General features: G+C 37.4%; 1 protein-coding gene across 2 annotated transcripts in view; it reads left to right on the forward strand.

Annotated features, from left to right (window-relative positions):
- Window positions 1-9031: 9031 nt before the first annotated feature.
- TTK (TTK protein kinase) overlaps window positions 9032-21183 on the forward strand; it is a 50443-nt gene continuing 38291 nt past the window's right edge. For both annotated transcript variants that reach the window (XM_036249148.1, XM_036249149.1), the window contains exons 1-8: window positions 9032-9050; window positions 10676-10822; window positions 16479-16701; window positions 17031-17137; window positions 19419-19562; window positions 20038-20152; window positions 20314-20386; window positions 20480-20574. In XM_036249148.1, coding sequence (XP_036105041.1) covers window positions 10678-10822; window positions 16479-16701; window positions 17031-17137; window positions 19419-19562; window positions 20038-20152; window positions 20314-20386; window positions 20480-20574 — 902 coding nt within the window. In that variant the 5' untranslated portion in view covers window positions 9032-9050; window positions 10676-10677. The remainder of the gene's footprint in view (window positions 9051-10675; window positions 10823-16478; window positions 16702-17030; window positions 17138-19418; window positions 19563-20037; window positions 20153-20313; window positions 20387-20479; window positions 20575-21183) is intronic.

Below are 21183 nucleotides of genomic sequence, written 5' to 3' on the forward strand. Positions count from 1 at the left end.
ACAGATACTATCAGCCTAACTGATGGTTCCAGGAACCTGTATGTGGACCAAAGCAGGAGATCTCCTGAAAATATCCTGGCACTTCAGCAGTAACCAGTGTGAGTACATGATTGATGACTGAGGCCCTCCAAAGTCTAGTGATACACAAGACACAGGGTACAGCCTTGGGTAGGTGGAACCCCAATTATTACTGAATTTCCCACCAACCTAAAAGAATGGGGCATGGAGTTAGATTTCAAGTGATTTATAGATTATAAGCAAATGTGATGGTTCTTTTACTTTTTTTTTTATTATTAATTTATTTTTGTTACACTGAGCTTCTACTCTTCCTGTGTTATGGCTTTTAATATATACATTTACAAACTGAACAAGGAATTAGAATTAATGGCTAATTCTTGGTCTGAATAAGAGTTGTTGCTGTGCTGATGATCTTAGAATAGTTAGGCTCACAGAATATATGACAGCAATCTTCACTTTTCCCCCTTTTAATTGTAAAAATAGAGTAAGACAGTATAAAAACTAAACTTTATTTAAGAAAAAACACAACAATTCTATTATCCAAAATAGTCAAAAAAATTTGGGGGGCAGTGGTTAATCCTCACCCAAGGATATTGTTCCACTGATTTTCAGATAGAGTATAAAGGAGGGAGGGAGAGAGAAACATTGATTGATTGCCTCTCGCACGACCCCGAACGGGTCCAGGGATCGAACCTGCAACCCAGGTACATGCCCTTGACTGGAACTTTAGCCGAGACCCTTCAGTTCGTGGGCTGATGCTCTAACTTCTGAGCCAAATCGGCTAGGGCCAAAATAGTAAATATTTTAATGCTATTTATATCCTTCCAGTCTATATACCTCTATAGTAACAAGTAACCTCTGTCCCCAGTTTGAGGAGTATCATGGAGGAATTTCAGCAGATTATCAAAAGCCCAAATACCTTCCTGCCCTTGGCAGAATGTCCTGTGTGGTGATTGGCCTCAATGTTCCTTTTGGTGACCTTTCCATTGTTTTTCTGCCACCTCATGTCCTCTGTCACTGCTGGCTGTCTTTATTACTAAGGGTATGGAGTGGCTTTCTGTTTTAATATGTTTTTTTTTTTTTAAGAGAGAGAGATAGATAGAAACATCTATGTGAGAGAGATACATCAATTGGCTGCCTCCTGCACACCTCCTACTGGGGATGGAGCCTGCAACCTGGGCATGTGCCCTGACTGGAATCGAACCAGGACCTCTCAGTCCATGGAACTATGCTCAATTCACTGAGCCACACTGGCCAGCAGGCTTTATGTGATTTAAAGGTTTGCCACTGCTCAGTTCGTTTGAAGGTTTTTGTTGTGCCTCAGGTTAGCAAAGTCAGCTTGAATCTGGGCTGCAACTCCTGCAGGTCTAAGCATGTCTGGGAATGTGTGGAACCAGCCTAATCTCCTGGGACCTGAAGAACCTTTGGGAAAGAACTCTAGCTTTGTCTCCTGCTTGGGTTGCTAGGCAACTGGGGTAGATTATGAGATACTCTGACAGAAGTCAAGTTGAAAGGGGGCTATAGAGTCTCCTGAGAGAGAATTCATTTTAAGGGTGGAAAGAGGGAGGTGCAATAAGCTCCCCTAGTCATCAGAGGAGAAAAGAGGTTCTGAGTTTAGCTTTGTTCCCAGCCCAGTCCATACATTCATGCCCAGGTCCTAAGCCAAGTGAGGACTACAAGCAAAAACAAAGAGCATTCACTGAACACTTCATAAAACATTCACACACACACACACACACACACACACACTGCATTGCTTTTGACATCTCAGATTGGAAGCTATAAAGGAGAGAGAGGTAAACCCAGTTTGCCACAGATCACCAAGGTTTATTATAACTGCAAACTTTTAAGAACCATGCAGAGTATGGTAAAGTCCTTTGTGCTTAGTGGAGTAGCAACAGGGTTTGCAGAAGAATGAGCTTCTTGGAGGAACAGGATTTGGGAGAGCAATGGTGATCCTTGGAAGAGAAATGTGATATCCATTGAGGCTAGACTTGTTTCTGAGCACAAATAAGAAAACCCCTGTGACTCTCAAAAATGCCAAAGAGAATGACTCGGGGGCTGAGGACCAGCATTATACAGATAGGGGGAATAGGTCCTGAAATCTTAGCAGTCTTTAAGTGACTCTGAATACACTGATAGGCTGGTAGGGTCTTGGGAAAAATTGTATACCACTAGCATTTTCCTGGGCCTTTCAGAGCTAGATGCAGGTTTATGTATGCACAGATGAGGGATGCTGCTATTCGTGGCTTCACTTTCTGCAGTTTCAGTTACCTGCAGTCAACCAAGGTTCAAAAATATCAAATTCCCCAATTATTGACCATTGACAAGTTCAAACACGAACATCATTTGCTCCTGACATTCAGCCATTGACATCATGGTTTAATGATCCAGGATCACCCCAAGCCAATGATCCTCCTTCTAACATACTGTCAGGTCAATAGTAGCCTAAAGCTGTCACAGCGCCTACATCATCACCTCACTTCTCATTACATAGGCATTTTATAACCTCAAATCACAAGAAGAAAGATGAATACAGTACAATAAGATATTTTGAGAGAGAGACCACAGTCACATAACTTTTATTATAATATATTGTTATATTTTATTATTAGTTATTATTAATCTCTTACTGTGCCTCATTTGTAAATTATAATTTATCATAAATATGTATATTTAGGCAAAAACATTGTATATATAGGATTCAATATCATCCATGGTTTTAGGCACACGCTGGGAGTCTTGGAACTATCGAAGCCTGTTTTAGTAGATTTTGTGTTCTATACATTGCTATGCAATGTGTCAAGACTACTATTACCCTGGCTGGTTTGGCTTAGCAGTTAGAGCATTGGCCCGTGGACCAAGGAGTTGTGGGTTCAATTCTGGTCAAGGGCACGTACCTCAGTTGCAGTTCATCCTCAGCCTTGATTAGGGTTGTGCGTGAGGCAACCAGTCAATGTGTCTGTCTCACATTGATGTCTGTCTGTCTGTCTGTCTGTCTGTCTGTCTCTCTCTCTCTCTCTCTCTCTCTCTCTCCCCACGCCCCCTCTTTCTTTTTCCACTCTATCTGAACAACAACAACAACAACAAAAATGGAAAAAATATCCTCAGGTGAGGATTAAACAAAAAAACTACCCTTGATCATTGGAGAGAAACAGTGCCTATTTTCACAGCTGTCTAAATACTTGTGATTTATAATCTGGGACTGGACTTTAAAGCATTTAATATAGATTTCCAGCAGATAACACTTATTTCTGACAAGTTTTCAATCTGGATCCATGTCTGAGGACACATTCAAAAACTATCCTAGATCAGAGATGAAAGATAATTTACTAGATGGTCAAATATTCTTAAGTCTCTTTTCAAAGACCTCTGCCAAGTTAGGACTTTCTTGTTCTGTATTTAGTAGTGTTAACATGGTATATTTTTTTACATTCTTTTACTTTAATCCCATTTGTCTTGGCATTTAAAGTGAGTTTATTTGAGGCAGACATTTTATACTTTTTTTTTTAATCCTCACCAGAGGAGATTTTCCCATTTATCTTTAGATAGAGTGGGAGGGAGGGAGAGAGAAACACCGATGTAAAAGAGACACATCCATTGACTATCTGCCACACAACCCAGATCAGTGCCCTTGACTGGAATCGAACCCACAACTCTTTGATCTGCAGGCTGGTGCTCTAACTGCTGAGTCAAACCGGCCAGGGCAATACTTTTTAAACTTATTATTCAATATGAAAGTCTCTATCCTTTCAGAAGGTGTTTTGATCATGTACAATTAATGTGATTATTGATATAGCTGGAATTAAAGATACCATTTTCTCTTTTTTCTGTTTTCCTCACCTGTTCTTTTTTCCTTGTTTGCGATATTCTGCTTCATTTAGAATTAAACATTTTAATTTTTCCTCTTTTCAATAATTAGCTATAACTGTTGATTTTGTTTGCTTTTTGTTTCTAGTTTTTGTTTTTTTAGTGGGTGCATTATAGATTTAGCTTCACATTTTATCCAAGATATAAAATGTGAGTTACATATGTCATTTGTAACTTTTCTAATAGCCAAACTAAAAAGACGTTAAAAGGAGCAGGTGAAATTCATTTTGCTATAACTATGTGTTTCCTTTTTATAGCAGAGACTAAAGACATCTGGCTAAAATAAAAAAGTAATTTATTTGTGTCAGAGAATTTTACATTTAAATGCCTTTCTTATTTACATAGCCTCACCTGACAGATTTTCGACCATGCTTGTTTTTAAGATTGTCAGTTTGAATACTATTCTCCATGATAACTAAACAATATCTGATGCCCAAGTAGTGGTCCCAAACTGTCACTCATACTTTTCTTGGTCAGAACATAATCTAAACTGTTACTGCTGGTTTTCTTCACAGTCTATGAAGTACTTTGTTAGCTGTCCTTGGCATTCATTTTTTTTTCCTTTGGGGAAAGACTTGGTTCATTCTGTGGTATGTAGTTTTCCTGACATTATTGTTTAGTCTCTCACCATTGTTACAGGTTCACACCATACCTATATGCACCAAAATCAGGTATGCTAATAACATTTTATCCCAGAATGAATAATTAAAAAGCAGTGCATAACTGATTACATGCTCTGAGAACTGGATTCATTACTGATTAGAAGTTTAACCTTTGCACATACACAAACTAAATCCAAGAGTGGGAAACGGGTTCTGACAGTAAAGTTTGCGACTCTTGTACTCCTAACAATTACTTTAATAATTGAATTTTTAAAAGGCAACTGTACTGATAGAAAATCATCAAACTATAAAAAAAAAAAAATGACACGATGATAATAAAAATGTTACATGGCCCAGGCTTTTATTTATGTTAAAAAATGTGAAACTTTACATCTTGAAATAAAGTCAAAATCCTGTGGTGAATTGTACTGTTTTGTTGGAAGGCTTTACTCTGAAAATAAAGAAGTTTATTGACTATCAAATGAAGCTGGTTTTAAGCCAAATGAGTAATTGTGGTACAATATTGGCTTGACTGGAATACTTTCACTTCCTTACCCTCTTTATTGGCGGCTCCTCATTGGTCTATTATTGCTATGGCCTAGACCATGACAGCTCAGGTACAAAATCTGTTTGGATGGATGAATCATAGGCATTGATTCTGGGTAAAGTAGGAGAGCCATGGCCACCCTCATAAATGGAAATATTCATCCCAATAGGATATATTGTTACATGTCTCACATGTATACAATCAATACAGCATTTATCCAAGAGTTGTACCTACTTTTGTTTCCAAACAGCTTGTAATAATATTCTTTGTCAATAAATAGTTGCTGAGAGTATGTAGGGCACAGTACAAAAGTTCTTTGAGCATTTAAAAGAAGTATAATGGTTCAAATTTTCTGTCCTCCAGAAGTATATAAATATATTAGAGAAAATAAGATTCTGAAATTAATAATCATATATGTTAGTATTTGACTAACACTGGGTACCTACAATATATCAGGCACCATTATAAGCACTAAGGATATTGTAACAAAGTAGACATAAATTCCTGCACTTATGAAGTATACATTCTAATAGAGTAAGGGATGGGGAGTCAGACAATAAACATGATAAACAGGTCAAATGGATAGAACTGCAGGATTTTATAGACCACTGTTGTCTAATGAAAAAACAATGGAAGCCACATATGTAATTTCCAATTTTTCATTAGCCAAATTAAAAAAGTAAAAAGATGCTAGGCCAGTGTGGCTCAATGTATTGAGCTTTGCCCCATGGACTGAGAGGTCCCAGTTGATTCTTGATCATGACAGAGCCTGGGTTTTGGGCTTGATCCCCAGTAGAGGGCGTGCAGGAGGCAGACGATTGACGTTTCTCTCTCACATAGATGTTTCTATTTCTCTCTCTAAAAACATCAATAAAAACATATTTTTAAAAAGAGACAGGTGAAATTCAATTTTAATAATTGTTTTCATTTTGGAGTAATTTTTGATTTACAGAAAAGTTGCCAAAATAGTACAGTTGACATATACCCCTCACTCAATTTCCCTGCTCTTAAGATCTTATATTACTGTGGCACATTTGTCGAAGTTATGAAACGTACACTGGTTCACCCTTTGATAGCTTAGTTGGTAGCATCAAAAAAAACCTACACTGGTACATTACTGTCAACTAAACCTCAGTTACTTATTGTTTGGATTTCATCTGTTTTCCCATTAATGTCCTCTTTCTGTTCCAGGATTCAATCCATGACAACACATTGCTTCTAGCTGTCACATCTCCTTAGTCATCTCTAGTCTGTGAAAGGAGGAATTAATTTTAATAATATATTTTGTTTAATAAAATACATCAAAGAAAAAAAAAAGGGAAGGAGGGGAACAGGAAGAGATAAACCAAAGAACATATATGCATATATGCATAAGCAGTGGACATAGACAATACTGTGGTGAAGGCAGAGGAGCAGTGTGAGCAGGGAGGAGGATATCAATGGGGGGGAAAAGGGAGACATCTGTAATATTTTCAATAATAAAGATATATTCAAAAATATATAATTTAAAAATATAATTAATATTTTTAAATTTATCAATAATATATTTTACCTTATTTTTTCATACTAAGTCTTCAAAATCCAGTGTGCATATATATTTACAGTATATATCAAGCTCAGACATTTTAATAGGAAGTACTTCATCTGCATTTACAACATTTACATTTGAAAAAAAGTACATTCACATACCTGGGTTGTTACAAATGTAATTAAAAGTCTTCCAACACTTGCAGTAAACATTAGTTTTTAATTTTAATTAAAAGTAAATTAAATAATTCAGTTCCTTGGTTGCACTAGCCACATTTCTAGTGTTCAATAGTTGTCATGTTAAACATCGCAGCTCTAGACCATTGTAAAGACTTTGGGCTTTATTATGAATGAGACACGTAGCTCTGAAGGATTTTGAGCAAAGCAGTGGCATGATCCGACTTAATCTGACTCTGCTGTGCTGGAGAATAAATTGAGGTGAGACAAAGGCAGAAACAAGACCAGCCAGGAGGCTATAGCAGGAATCCAGGTGAGTGCTGAAAGTGCCTGGACTGTGGTGGTAGCAGTGGAGGTGGTGGAATGTTAGGACTATCTCATTAGACTTGACACAGTGTGCTTATGGACTGGATGTGCGGTCAGGAATGACATCAAGGTTTAGGGCTTAAAAATGGAACAATGAAATTGTCTTTTACAGAGATTTTGCAAGAAGAGTTTAAGATGGGGATGATGAATTTTAGTGGAGATGTTAAGTAGGCAATGGGTATGAGTCTGGAGTTTATAAATTTGGGATCCATTAACATATAGATAGTACTTTATTATATTTTTTACGTATTTTTTTTATTACAGATGTTTCTCCTTTTTCCCTCATTGACACCCTCCTCCTGATCCCCTAGGCCTGTCCCCAGCCTTGTTGTCTATGTCCATGGTTACACACACACATGCATATAAGTTCTGTGGTTTATCTCTTCCCTCCCCCACCACCCAGCCCCCTCTTCTGAGGTTTGTCAGTCTCTACCCTATTTGTATGTCTCTGGGTCTATTTTGTTCATCAGTTTCTTTTGTTCATTATATTCCACAAATAAGTGAGATCATGTGATATTTGTCTTTCTCTGATTGGCTTGTTTCACTTAGGATAATACTCTCGAGGTCCCTCCATGTCATCTCAAAGGATAGATAGTACTTTAAAATGTAAGACTGGCAATCACTAAAGGAGTGAATGCACAGAAAGAAGTGTTAGGGTAAGGTTATTCAGCAACAGTATTTTCAGGAAAATGCAAGTTTTGAGATCAGGCCACAAAGATAAAAAAAAAAAAAAATTGGTAGGATAGTAAATTCCTTCCTACTAAAGACTGTTAGACGCGAGGGTGCAAAGGTGGTGATTAGCCAATCATTTTTGCTCCGCTGAAGCAAAAATACATAGCCAGAAGGTATGGAAAGATTCGTTAAGTAACGAAGGGCTTTCATGCCAGCGGGTAGCTAGCCAGAGCTGGGAACGTGACAGCTCTAAGAACAGCTTTGGAGTTACCAAGTGACAGCTGCAGTCAGTTTCCTACACATACACAAAACAACTCTCCTAGCGTAGCACTTGTCGTGATGCTGGTACAACAGACATCTCGTTGCCTTAGATCGCAAAGCCACTTGGCAGAGCCCCGCATCTGAATAGATTACTCGAGAAGTGACCTTTCCCTGAGGATACTTGAGCCCTTAAGTGGGACAGGATCGGAGGAAGAAGGGCTGAGAAGCAATCGGGACCGTCGAGTCTGCGCAGAATTCCGACAAAGGAGAGGGCCTTGGCTGGAAGGCAAGCATAGAATCACTTAAAGGTAGTAGAAGGGCCCAAATGGAAGCTGAGACACACAAAGCACTGAGATTCTTGAGCTGGTAGCTGGGCTGAAGGTAGCGCAGTGAACCATCTGTTCTAGCCGCATCCTCCGAGCCCGGCAGGGAGTAGCGTGGAGGACGAAGGAGTGTGTGTGAGTGTGTGTGAGTGTGTGAGTGAGGGAGCGTGCGCGCGCGCGATGGTCGTAAGGGAAGGACTTACTCTCAGGGCTTTTCAGGTACAGAGGCTGGGGGCAGCGTCCCCGCCCGTTTTCCTCTACCGGGTAACTCCGCCTGAGAGTGCCTCCCTCCCCGACAAAAATTCAGCCTGATTAAACTGCAAGGTGCAGGAAAGCGGGCCTCCTGGAGGCCGAGAAACAAACGCCCGCGGAAAGCCGGCGCCTAGGACGCAGGTGCTGCACCAGTGCAGTCTGAGCAAGGACCCTCCCTGAGCACCCCTCCCGAACCGCAGAGGAAGGGGTGGTGCCAATGCACACGAACCAATCACGGAGGACGCTTGCACGTGATCAGAATCGACCAATAGGAGGCCGTGACATTAGCGGCGGGGAAATTCAAACGTGTTTACGGAGTGGGGTTTGGATTCCATTTTTTCTTCTCAACTCGGCTTTCTGGCGGTGAGCTCCGCTTCGCAAGTGCACCGGGGAACCGGGGCGGCCTGTGACTAGGCTCTTTAGCCGCGGGGGTCGGTAAGTGGTCGGGAGAGGCGGAGGTGGCGGGCGCTGCTAAGCGAGCTGGAGGGGGAGGGGAGTCTTGCTGCCTCCGCCGGGCCGCAGGCTGTTGCCGGAGGTTTTGTTGAGGATCCCGGAAGCAAGAGGTGGGTGTGGACCTCGCCGGGAAGACGGCTGGCGGGGCACCTGGGGAGAGTTTGGGGACTCGAGATCGTCTTCCAGAAGATAGTTTTCTCTTGTCTGGTGTTTTAGGATAGGAAGAGGAGATGGTGGTTTGTTCTGACAGTTACCTTTCGAACCTGACTTCAAGAGATGATATCTAGATGCCAACTTTATGGCCCCTTTTCGTTGCTAAACTCGAGGTCAGTGGCGGCATTGATATCGATGACCCTGGGTTACTGGCTTGATGTTTGAGAATTATAAACAGAGATCGACAGGAAGACAGCAGACGCTTTGGTGACCAAACATCACTACCATGTAGATGAACAGTGTTATACGAATACAGTAGATTCTTGATATTAGAGTGATTAAGTTAGCAAATCAGGATTCTGTCAGAAATGTACAAGAAGAAGCCTGCTGATATTCCATTTATCAATAAAGGGCTGTGATGTAAGAGCCCTTGCAGTGGGCATGTTAGCTCACATAAAGCAAGTGACTGAAGGAATGGTTATGCACATTACCAAAAGGATTCTTGTTTTTTTTGTTTTTTTGTTTTTTTATCCTCACCCGAGGATATTTTTCCATTTTTTTGTACAGATAGAGTGGGAGGAAGAGAGAGAGAGAGAGAAACATCGACGTGAAGGGACACATCGAGTGGCTGCCACCCGCACGACCAACCAGGGCCTGGGACAAACTGCAACCGAAGTACGTGCCCTTAGCGGGAACTGAACCCGGGTCTCTCCGGACCGCAGGCCGAAGCTCTAACCGCTGAGCCAAACTGGCCAGGGCTGTTTTTTTTTTTTATCCTCACCTGAGGACATTTTTCCATTTTTTGTTCAGATAGAGTGGGAGGGAGAGAGAGGAACAGAGAGAGAGAGAGAAACATTTATGTGAAAGGGACACATCGAGTGTCTGCCACCCGCGCAACCAACCAGGGCCGGGGTCGACCTGCAACCGAAGTACGTGCCCTTAGCGGGAACCGAACCCGGGTCTCTCCGGACCGCAGGCCGATGCGCTAACCGCTGAGCCAAACCAGCCAGGGCCAAAAGGATTCTTTATATGTCTATATGTCTCTACCAGAACCCAAATAAACAGTCCATCACATTTTCTTAAATGAGAGAATTTGCAAATGGCCCAGAGAAAATAATTCTGGAAAAAGAGTGAAAGGAAGTCATTAAGTATATAGAAGAAAAAATGGAAAATTTGAAAGGAGGGGCAGCAATTTCAGTGTTGTGCAATGGAAGTTCTTTTAGGAAAAAAACACATATTTAGCTTACTGGGAGCCTTGCTGGACAAATTTCAAATATATGCAGTTGTTTTTATGTACATAGCTTCACAAATACTACCTCAATACATCCGAGTTAACATGTGTTCACATAGTGATGCTTTAGTCTTCTGGGTTCTAAAAGGCTAGTTGCAATGTTTTCTTCTCCTTAATGCTAGTAAATATAGGAATTATGACTAGTTCAATTTTTTTTTCTTAGAAATGGAGGCCGAGGATTTAAGTGGCAGAGAATTGACAATTGATTCAATAATCAACAAAGTGAGAGATTTTAAAAATAAATTTAAAAATGAAGACCTTACTGATGAGCTAAACTTGAATAAAGTCTCTTCCTCTTCTGATACCACAGGTGAGCTTCTTTTTTTGAGTGCCCTCTAAGGTAAAGGAATAAAATGTTAACTACTGTATGTGCACATAATGTAATTTTCTCAGTAATTTAATACTTAACCAATTAGAGTACTGTACATACACTCTATATTGTAACCCTTTTGTGTGGAAATATTCTCACAATTTTCTGCTCTGTGATAAAAGGAAACATCCTTTATTACAGTGTATCCAGAGGTAGTTTTTCTTAACTCTTATGTTATTGTCAGCGGTTATTTCTGCTGCTATGCGTACTATCAATAGATGTGCTTTTTTTTTTTTTCTTCATTCTTTTTTTATTGCAAACTGAAAGACTCACCAATCTTAATAAAATTATGTTTGAATTTAAAGTCAAGCACTCAATTTTTGATTTGGAGAATCTTCCTATATTACACACTTGGCCTTTTTTTTTTTATTCTCCTTGCTCACTCTATTCCAGCCACAGTGGCTTCCCTATCTCTCCTATATGCTAGACCAGCTCTTACCCCAGTGCCTTTTCTCTTGCCCTCTGCTATGAAGTGAACACCACTCCCCAGATATCCTTCAGGGCTTTGTTCAGATGTCATCTCAGTGAGGCCTTCCTAACTCACCTATTTAAAATAATAACCTGCAGCCCACCCAGTGTGTCTTTGTGGTGTGGCTCAGTGATTGAGCTTTGTTCTATGTACCAAGAGGTCAGGGTTCAATACCTGGTCAGGCACATGCCCAGATTGCAGGCTCCACCCCCACTAGGGGGCATGCAGGAATGAGGCAGCCTATCAATGTTCTCATTGATGTTTCTCTAAAAAAAAAATCTTAAAAAATATGTTTAAAAAAATAGTAGCCCACTGAGGTGGGAGTGTGTCTTCTATCTCCCTTTCCTGTTATTTTTCTTTGTAGCACTAATCACCTTATCTGATTTACTCATATATTTATTTATTGTCTATCTCCTTCGCTAGAATGTGAGCTCCCTGAAGGCATGGTTTTTATCTATTTTATCTACACAACTTAAAATGCTGCCTGGCATGAGTAGGCACCTAAATGTTTATTGAATGATGAATAAATGAAAGTGCTCAAATTTTAATACTCAACCTTTATGAAAAGTGTTAGCTCAGAAGCCTAATTTACTACATTTTAGATTGTTAAGGTCATTTGAAAAGTGACCTTTAGTTAAGTTTGTCATATCTATACTGACCATTAAATGGATAAAGGATTGAAAATAAATGGAAGAATCTATAATGTATTCATGATAGCAGATCATATTTACTTGAAACAACCTCAGAGCTAATCATTTTGGTGTTAAGCAAATTCTTAATAGAATACCACCATACGTTGTTATGTGTGTTTAAAAGCACTATCAAAGCTTGTATACCAAGGTAATAATCTTTATTTAAAATCTTTAGCTCAACCAAACTTGTAAATACTTAACATATATTCATAATTGGGGTGTACAACATTAGGTTAAGTATTGAGGAAGATTCAAAGATGCTTAAAACCATGGTTTCTAAATAAGAATAATTTATGAAACCATTATACTGTATATAATATGTTTGGCAACAAATGAATAATAACAAACACAATGCTTCAAGTGTTGAATGGAGGGAGAATGGGGTACTCAGAGGCATGAGGATTACATCTGCAAAGACGTGTTGTTTCGACATTTTGTAAAATAATTTGTTAGGAAAGCAATGGGAAGTAAAACTGAAAAATGAAGTTAAGAGCAGACCAGATTAAATTTAAAATAAAACAAAATTATGAATGCTATGTTTTTGTAGAAAGCAGAAACAATAATTTTGTTTGCAAAAGTAAAGATTTAGCTCTTGATGGAGGTAACTAAAACTGATGAAAGGAATGCTAGCTTCTCTGAGAAATAAGAATTTAATCATGTTTAGTAATGACTAAAATATTGTAAACAGGAGACTGACATTAATTCAGATTGTCTTTTTAAAACATTTAACACTAAAGAAAATGAAAAATAAATTGTAATGTGAAAATTATGGAAAAATGGGTAACATGGAGGGAGAGGAAAATGACCCATATCAGTTGCTTATCTTTTGTAAACTGGTTTTGTTTGGTTGGTTTAAAAGTAAGTTTGAGGTATATGGAGTTAATGTTAGATAAAAAAGTTTACCAGAAGACTTGGGTAATAAGTTTTTAATGAATAAGTTTCTAATGAATTTTCTAAGAAAGTTGGCATAGGTGGTGATGGGAGAGCCTTAGGTTTTCTTTGAATAGTTAGCATACTAAAATAGAGTTATGCTGTTGCAGCATAAAATTTTTTTAGACTAAATATGGTTTTTAAAGCTACCTATAAATAATATTTCCAATTTTTTTATTTTTTAATAATTTATTAAAATTTTTTTTCTTTATTGATTTTTAGAGAGAGAGGAAGGGAGAGGGAGAAAAATAGAAACATTGATGAGAGAGAATATCGATTGGCTGCCTCCTGCATGCCCCCACTGGGGATTGGGCCCATAACCTGGGCATGTGCCCTGACTGGAAATCGAACCAGCAACCTTCTGGTGCATGGGTCAACGCTCATCCACTGAGCCACACGGACCAGGCAAAATTATTATATTTAATATTTATTTTTGAAAGTATTACAGATGTCCCCCCTTTTATCCCCAGTTAATGCCCCCCTCCCCACTCCCAGCCCTCTCCTATCTTCCCCACACTATTGTCTGTGTCCATTGGTTATGCATATATGTGTGTAAGTTCTTCATTTTACTTCCATATCTCTGGATCTGTTTTGATCATCAGCTTATTTTGTTCATGATATTCCATAAATAAGTGAGATCATGTGGTACTTGTCTTTCTCTGACTGGCTTATTTTGCTTAGCATAATACTCTCCAGGTCCCTCAGTGTCATCTCAAAGGATAAGAGATCCTTCTTTCTTAGAGCTGCATAGTATTCTACTGTGTAAATGTATCACAGCTTTTTTATCTACTCATCTACTGATGGACACTTAGGCTGTTTCCAGATCTTTGCGATTGTAAATAACGCTGCTATGAACACAAGGATGCATATATTTTTTCTGATTGGTGTTTTAGCCTTCTTAGGATATACTCTAAGAAGTGGGATCACTGGGTCAAATGGCACTTCCATTTTTAATTTTTTCGAGGAAACACTATATTTTCCGTAATGGCTGCACCAGTCTACATTCCCACCAGCAGTGTACTAGAGAGTCCCCTTTTCTCCACATCCTCACCAGCACTTGTTGGGTGATTTGTTGGTGGCTGCCATTCTGGCAGGTGTGAGGTGATACCTTAGGGTTGTTTTAATTTGTATCTCTGATGATTTGTGACGTTGAGCATTTTTTCATGTCTCTTGGCCATTTGTATGTCCTGTTTGGAAAGTGTCTATTCAGGTCTTTTGCCCATTTTTTAATTGGATTGTTTATCTTCCTTTTGTTGAGCTGTATGAGTACTTTATATATTTTTGATGTTAAACCCTTATCCTATGTATCGCTAGTAAATATGTTCTCCCAAAGAGTGGTTTCCCTTTTCATTTTGATGCTGGTTTCTTTTGCCATGCAGAAGCTTTTTAGTTTGATGTAGTCCCATATATTAATTTTTTCCTTTGTTTTTATTGCCTTAGGCAATGTATTGGTGAAAATTCTGTTAATGGGATGTCTGAGATTTTGCTGCCTACATTTTCTTCTAGGATTGTATGGTTTCTCGTGACATTTAAGTCTTTTATCCATTGACTTTATTCTTGTGTATGGTGTAAGTTGGTGGTCTAGTTTTATTTGTTGCATGTACCTGTCCAGTTTTCTCAATATCAATTATTGAAGAGACTGTCTTTTCTTCTTTGTATGCTCCTGCCTCCTTTGCTGAATATTAATTGTGCATAATGTCTTGAGTTGATTTCTGGGTTCTCTGTTCTGTTCCATTGATCTGTATGCCTGTTCTTGTGCTAGTACCAGGCTGTTTGATTACGATAGCTTTGTAGTATAACTTGATATCCAGTATTCTGATCACTTCCACTTTGTTCTTTCTCAGGATTGCTGTGCCTATTTGGGGTCTTTTTGTTTCCATATAAACTTTTGGAGTATTTGTTCTAGATTTGTGAAATATGTCATTGGTACTTTAATAGGGATTGCATTGAATCTATAGATTGCTTTGGGTAGTATGGACATTTTAATGATATTGGTTCTTCCAACTCATGAACATGGTATATGCATCTACTTTTTTATATCTTCCTCTATTTCTTTTTCCAATGTCCTATAATTTTCTGAGAATAGGTCTTATACCTCCTTGGTTAAATTTATTCCTAGGTATCTTAATTTTTTTTGTTGTAATGATAAATGGGATTTTTTTTTAGTGTCTCTTTCTGAGTGTTCATTATTGGTGTACAAGAATGTCTTCGAGCCCGGCCGGTGTGGCTCAGTGGTTGAGTGTCTACCCATGCACCAAGAGGTCGCTGGTTCGATTCCCGGTCAGTACACATGCCCAGGTTTTAGGCCCAGTCTCCAGTGGGGAATATGCAGGAGGCAGCCAATTGATGTTCTCTCTCATCAATCTTTCTATTTCTCTCCCTCTCCCTTCCTCTCTCTCTAAAATTAATAAAGAAAAAATATTTTTTTAAAAAAAGAATGCCATCGATTTCTGAATGTTAATTTGTATCCTGATATTTTGCAGAATTCATTTATTAAATCTAGTAATTTTTTGATGGAGTCTTTAGGGTTTTCTGTGTACAATATGTCATATTCAAATAATAATGACAGTTTTACTTCTTCCTTTCCAATTTGGATGTCTTTTATTTTTTCTTCTTATCTGATCTCTCTGGCTAAGACTTCTAGTACTATGTTAAGTAAGAATGGCAAAAGTGGACATCCCTGTCTTCTGTTCTTACAGGAAATGCTTTTAGTTTTTGCCCATTGAGTATGATGTTGACAGTAGCTTTGTCATGTATGGCCTTTATTATGTTGAAATATGATTCCTCCATTCCCACTTTGCTGAGTGTTTTTATCAGAAATGGGTGCTGGATTTTGTTAAATGCTGTTTCAGCATCTATTAATATGATCATACGATTTTTATCTTTCATTTTATTTATGTGGTGTATCACATTTATTGGTTTGCAAATACCATACCAGTCTTGCATCCCTGGGATAAATCCCACTTGGTCATGGTGAATAATTTTTTTAATATATTGTTGGATCCAATTTGCTAATATTTTATTGAGAGCTTTGGTGTCTGTGTTCATCAGGGATATTGGCTTATCCATTTCCTTTAGCCCTTCTGGAGAATTCTCTTATTCTTTCATTTGGGACTTGTTTTTTTTGTTTCACCATTTTGACTGTCTCAACAGGGTTTAGAGGCTGCCAGATCTCGGTGGATATCAATATTACACAGATTATTGCTCCTTCTGCTGGGTTTGGATGTATATGGAAGGGACTAAGCTGAATATCAATGTCTGATCTTCCAGTTCTTTTCTTTCCTTCAAAATATATAGTTTTTTTAAAGTAAAATATAACCTCATAAAAGATATCTATGCAATAAACAAGTTGCTCATATTTATACAAATTGTTAAAATTTTTAAAAAGTATTTTAAGGAGTTTAGGTTGAGAGTACAACTGTAATTTGAAGGAAAAGTACAATTTGGCATTTGTTTTTATGTCTTTCTTACTTTTGTTATGGAATATTTTGTTTCTGTTATTTAGATAATTCAGGAACTGTTAACCAAATTATGATGATGGCAAACAACCCAGAGGACTGGTTGAATTTGTTGCTCAAACTAGAGAAAAACAGTGTCCCTCTAAATGATGTCCTTTTAAATAAATTAATTGGTCGTTACAGTCAAGCAATTGAAGCACTTCCTCCAGATAAATATGGCCAAAATGAGAGTTTTGCTCGAATTCAAGTGAGATTTGCTGAATTGAAAGCGTAAGTATTAGTATTTTGACTACATTACATAGCTATATTACAAAAATGAAAACATGTCAGGATTATGTAAAAAAATTAAGATTTTTTTTTTTACCAAATTCTTTTACTTATAATTAGAAAGTTAATAATGTAAACTCTCTTTACTATGTACATATTTCAACAAGTTTCCTATTCTTAACTCTGCTTAAAAAGATTTTTAAAAAAATAACCTACTAATGTTTTGAAAATTTTGAAAACAATACCCTGTGTGTTTTGGGAATTAGAATGAAAAATTATCAAGTGTAGGTAGCTGTGTCCTCTTCCTTAAAATTTGACTCTGTTTATTCCAGTATTCAAGAGCCAGATGATGCACGTGACTACTTTCAGATGGCCAGAGCAAACTGCAAGAAATTTGCTTTTGTGCATATATCTTTTGCACAGTTTGAATTATCACAAGGTAATTTGAAATATCAAGTCCAAATTTTAAGTAAAAGATAACTTCCTTTGTAACATATATATGAATTAGGAATTTGAGGCAAAAGACATGAAAGTTGATCAGATGAGATTATGGTGAGATTATGGGGGAAGCATCCCACCTAAGTAGAAATGCAGAGAACATTTATTATACTAGCTCTCCCACTTGTAGGAGTAATCCAGGGAGATAAGCATGCATATCATGTTTGTGCTTAGTTAGATTAAGGAAAAGTCTAAAGGAAAGTGGCTTTTTCACTGAATATTGTTGGATGAAGGAAATAAGATATTTAAGCTAGAGCTTAGATGAGTTTTTCTTACGCTGTGGTTTTTTAGCACCAAAATATACATCAAACAATAATTTTAGCATTAATTAGTAGTTCCCCTTTAGAAACAAGAAATGCAAACTGCTATAGAAGCTTTCATTTCTTTCTCACCTTCTTCATATTCTGGAGTTTTTGTATAGGACCAGGGCATTCTATTCCTCAGACATTTTTAGCCTGGCCATTCATAGTCATCTCTCTCATTTTCTGAGGCCTGTGGATCTGCCCTCAGTATATCGTCTTGGCCAGATGTTCCTATTTTCCCTCAGTCTTTTTTCTGCTCCATCTCTGATATCTTTTACTGCCAGATACACACATTATCACTATTGGCTTGGATTAGCCAGAATCCCTATGATGGTGCCTAAAGCAGGGCTCAGGAACTGGAGAATATTCTCTAGGATTGAGGTTGGAGAAAAGCATTGTACAAACTCCTTGCTTGTTAAAGTAAGTTTAGCCACTTCTTTGGACCCTTTATCTTTCCTTCATTCTGCCTAAAAATTTTTTGAGTTAATATGGTCTGTCAGTAGCAACTATAAACTTTATGTTTTTAGAACACATAAATATTGAACATCTCAAATTGTGATCTGCAAAAAAGAATCTGTACCACTGCAATGTAATCGTAATCTCAAGGTCAAAATTGTGATTATTTTGAACAGTGAAACATGAACATCTCTGATATCCGATGTATAGTTTGGTGTGTATGTGTGTGTATGTAGGAGTGGAGGATATTCCATAGTTTTTATCAGATTGTCATAGGGGCCTATAAGCTCCCTAATTGCTAGTTATCCAAGCCTTTTTTGTTTGCTGTCCTAAAATGTTCAATACATGAAATTCTATCACTACTCTCAATAAATGTAGACTTAATCACTATCAATTATATTTATATTCTTAACACTTGTGAACTGTCTGAAGCTAGAGGTCATATCTTAATCATATTTATACCCTAAGTGCTAAGTTCATAGGATAGCTCAGTGGCTCCCACAAATGTTGAAAACATTCTGTAAGATACATGATGTAGCCCTGGCCGGTTTGGCTCAGCGGTTAGATCATCGGCCTGCGGTCTGGAGAGACCCGGGTTCGGTTCCTGCTAAGGGCATGGACCTCGGTTGCAGTTTGTCCCCGGCCCTGGTTGGTCGTGCGGGTGGCAGCCACTCGATGTGTCCCTTTCACGTCGATGTTTCTCTCTCTCTCTTCCTCTCGCTCCCTCCCACTCGATCTGAACAAAGAATGGAAAAATGTCCTCGGGTGAGGATAAAAAAAAAAGATACATGATGTATACATTTTGGTATTTATAAACAAAATAGTAGACTAAATTGTGTAGTTTTGCATTTGAAATGAAATTTGTTTGGTAATTTATCTGTAGTCAGAAAGGTAATTATGGTAATTATTTTTGCATTTTGGGGGTGGTATAGCTAAGTCTGATAGCTAAAGATTAATCTTCGTCATTACATTTTTTTACAAGAATCCATTTGATGGAGAATTCCTTTGAGCAAAAGACGTCAACCTTTTCTTAATGACTGAATGTCATTATGAATGATCATTATTATACTGCATTGTAATAGATTGATGCTCTTGGGACTATTATAACATCTAGGGCTTAGTTTTCCCTTTGTATAAATTCCCTGAGGGTCCTAAGTGTTTTTGTTGACCTTTGGTGTCCCCACTTTGTAATTGCTTTGTTATACTTCTTTTATTTCTGAAAATGGACAGTGGTGATACACCAATGCCTAATTACATCAATCACATATTACACGAGTAAATTATTTGACATGAATTGTTTATCAGAAGTGAGGTTGCTTATTTGCTTATGAAATTAAGCTCAAGAGCCATGAAATGAGTATTTTTGCCTAAAGTGTTTACATTTTTTTTCAAGGTCCTGACGTATAAGAATCTGGAGAGTGAAGATGGCGGTATTAAAATAACAATAATTTTTTAATTTGTTAGGTAATTTCAAAAAAAGTAAACAACTTCTTCATAAAGCTGTAGAATGTGGAGCAGTACCACTACAAATGCTGGAAATTGCCATCCAGAATTTAAATCTGCAAAAAAAGCAGCTGCTTCCAGAAGAGGAAAGGAAGAGTTTATCAGGTAGGTATGTGTATTAATGTGTGCTGATACTTTTCTATGGTTGATTACCTGTGAAAAAGGAATAAGGATAATATTTTATAGAAAATATAGAATGGTCACAATTTACGTAAAATGGTCACAATCTAAGTTTAAATTTCAGATTTAAAGGAGGTGAGACATTTAGAGTAATAAAGTCTTTACTATTATGTTGGATATTTTGTTGCTGTTGATCACACTTTCACTGGTAACAAATTTAAAAATAATCTAAACAGGAAAATTGCTTTTTGCATTTAGAAATAGGGCCTGTTTTTTACTCTGGGGGAACAATTATATAATTATGAAATGGTTATTAAATATAGTTAGATATTTATCTTGTCTGTTTATGTTACTTAGGGACAGATCTAAGAATTGACTTTGTATTCTTATTTGTGAAATTACTTTTTTGTTTATTCATTATGTGTTTTCAAATTAAATCACAATTCCAAAACTTTTTCAGCATCTACAGTGTTAAGTGCCCAAGAATCATTCCCTAATTCACTTGGACATTTACAGAATAGAGACATCAGTCATGATTCCAGAGGACAGACTACAAAAGCCAGGTTTTTGTATGGGTGAGGAAATTGAACCAGTTTTTTAAATGCTTATATACATTTATATAATTTGTATGTTTATATATATATATTTTCATGTGAAAGTGATGTGTTTAACAGTTAATGGAAATGAATATATTAACCTTCTTTTAAAATTTGGGGGTTTTTTTCTTTCTGTTTAGCGAGAATGTGCCCCCTCAAGATGCAGATATAGGTCATCGAAATCCCTTAAAACAAACAAACAAAGCTAAACGGGTAAGTTAGTTTTAATTTTCTTTGGTTAAGGGGTAGTGGTGAGGTCTTTGCTTATTTCCTAGTTGGTCATTTAATCTTTCGAAACATTTTTAGTCATGCCCATTTGGAAGAGTCCCAGTTAACCTTCTAAATAGCCCAGATTGTCATGAGGAGACTGATGATTCAATTGTACCAAGATTTACAAAAAGGTATGTTTGGGTTTTAATTTTTTAATTTGTTTTCAATATTTGAAGATTGATGGCAGAATGGTCTTAAAGTCTTTTACTACATAATAGTAATTATGATTAAATTTCATCTAGTATTAAAGGCTACCAAGTCTTTAAATATCAGGGACAAAGGTTTGGGTGGGAGATATGACTTTATTTTGCTTTTTCACTTATTAAAAATATTCATTAAAGGAAATATTAAAAAATAGGAAACATGGCATTGAGACAACCTGAAGCTTAAAAGACTATGCAAACATCCTTTCTCACTTAAATTGGTAGCCTTTCTGGTAAGAGTGTCTTCTTAGTGTGTATATAGAAGTCTCTGTAGCAGGAGTGAAGGCAGTCTGGGGATGATTTCTTTTCCAGCTGGTTCAAGGAGCAGAGCAGCTGTCAGTTGAAAGCATAATTAATTAATTCATTTGCTTCAGAAGCTAGGGCATCAAGAAGTGGGACAGAATATATAGGGATAAAATACTGTTTATTACGTCCATTGTGTTCTCCTTTTTCCTTCACCTTGGTTGTTGATTCCCTTGAAAGAAATGGGAATCTAGCGTTCTAGCTTAGCTAAGGGAATTCTGGTCTATTCTTAAC

Source organism: Molossus molossus, unplaced genomic scaffold (assembly GCF_014108415.1).
Source record: "Molossus molossus isolate mMolMol1 unplaced genomic scaffold, mMolMol1.p scaffold_m16_p_8, whole genome shotgun sequence".
In the NCBI taxonomy this organism is placed as follows: domain Eukaryota; kingdom Metazoa; phylum Chordata; class Mammalia; order Chiroptera; family Molossidae; genus Molossus; species Molossus molossus.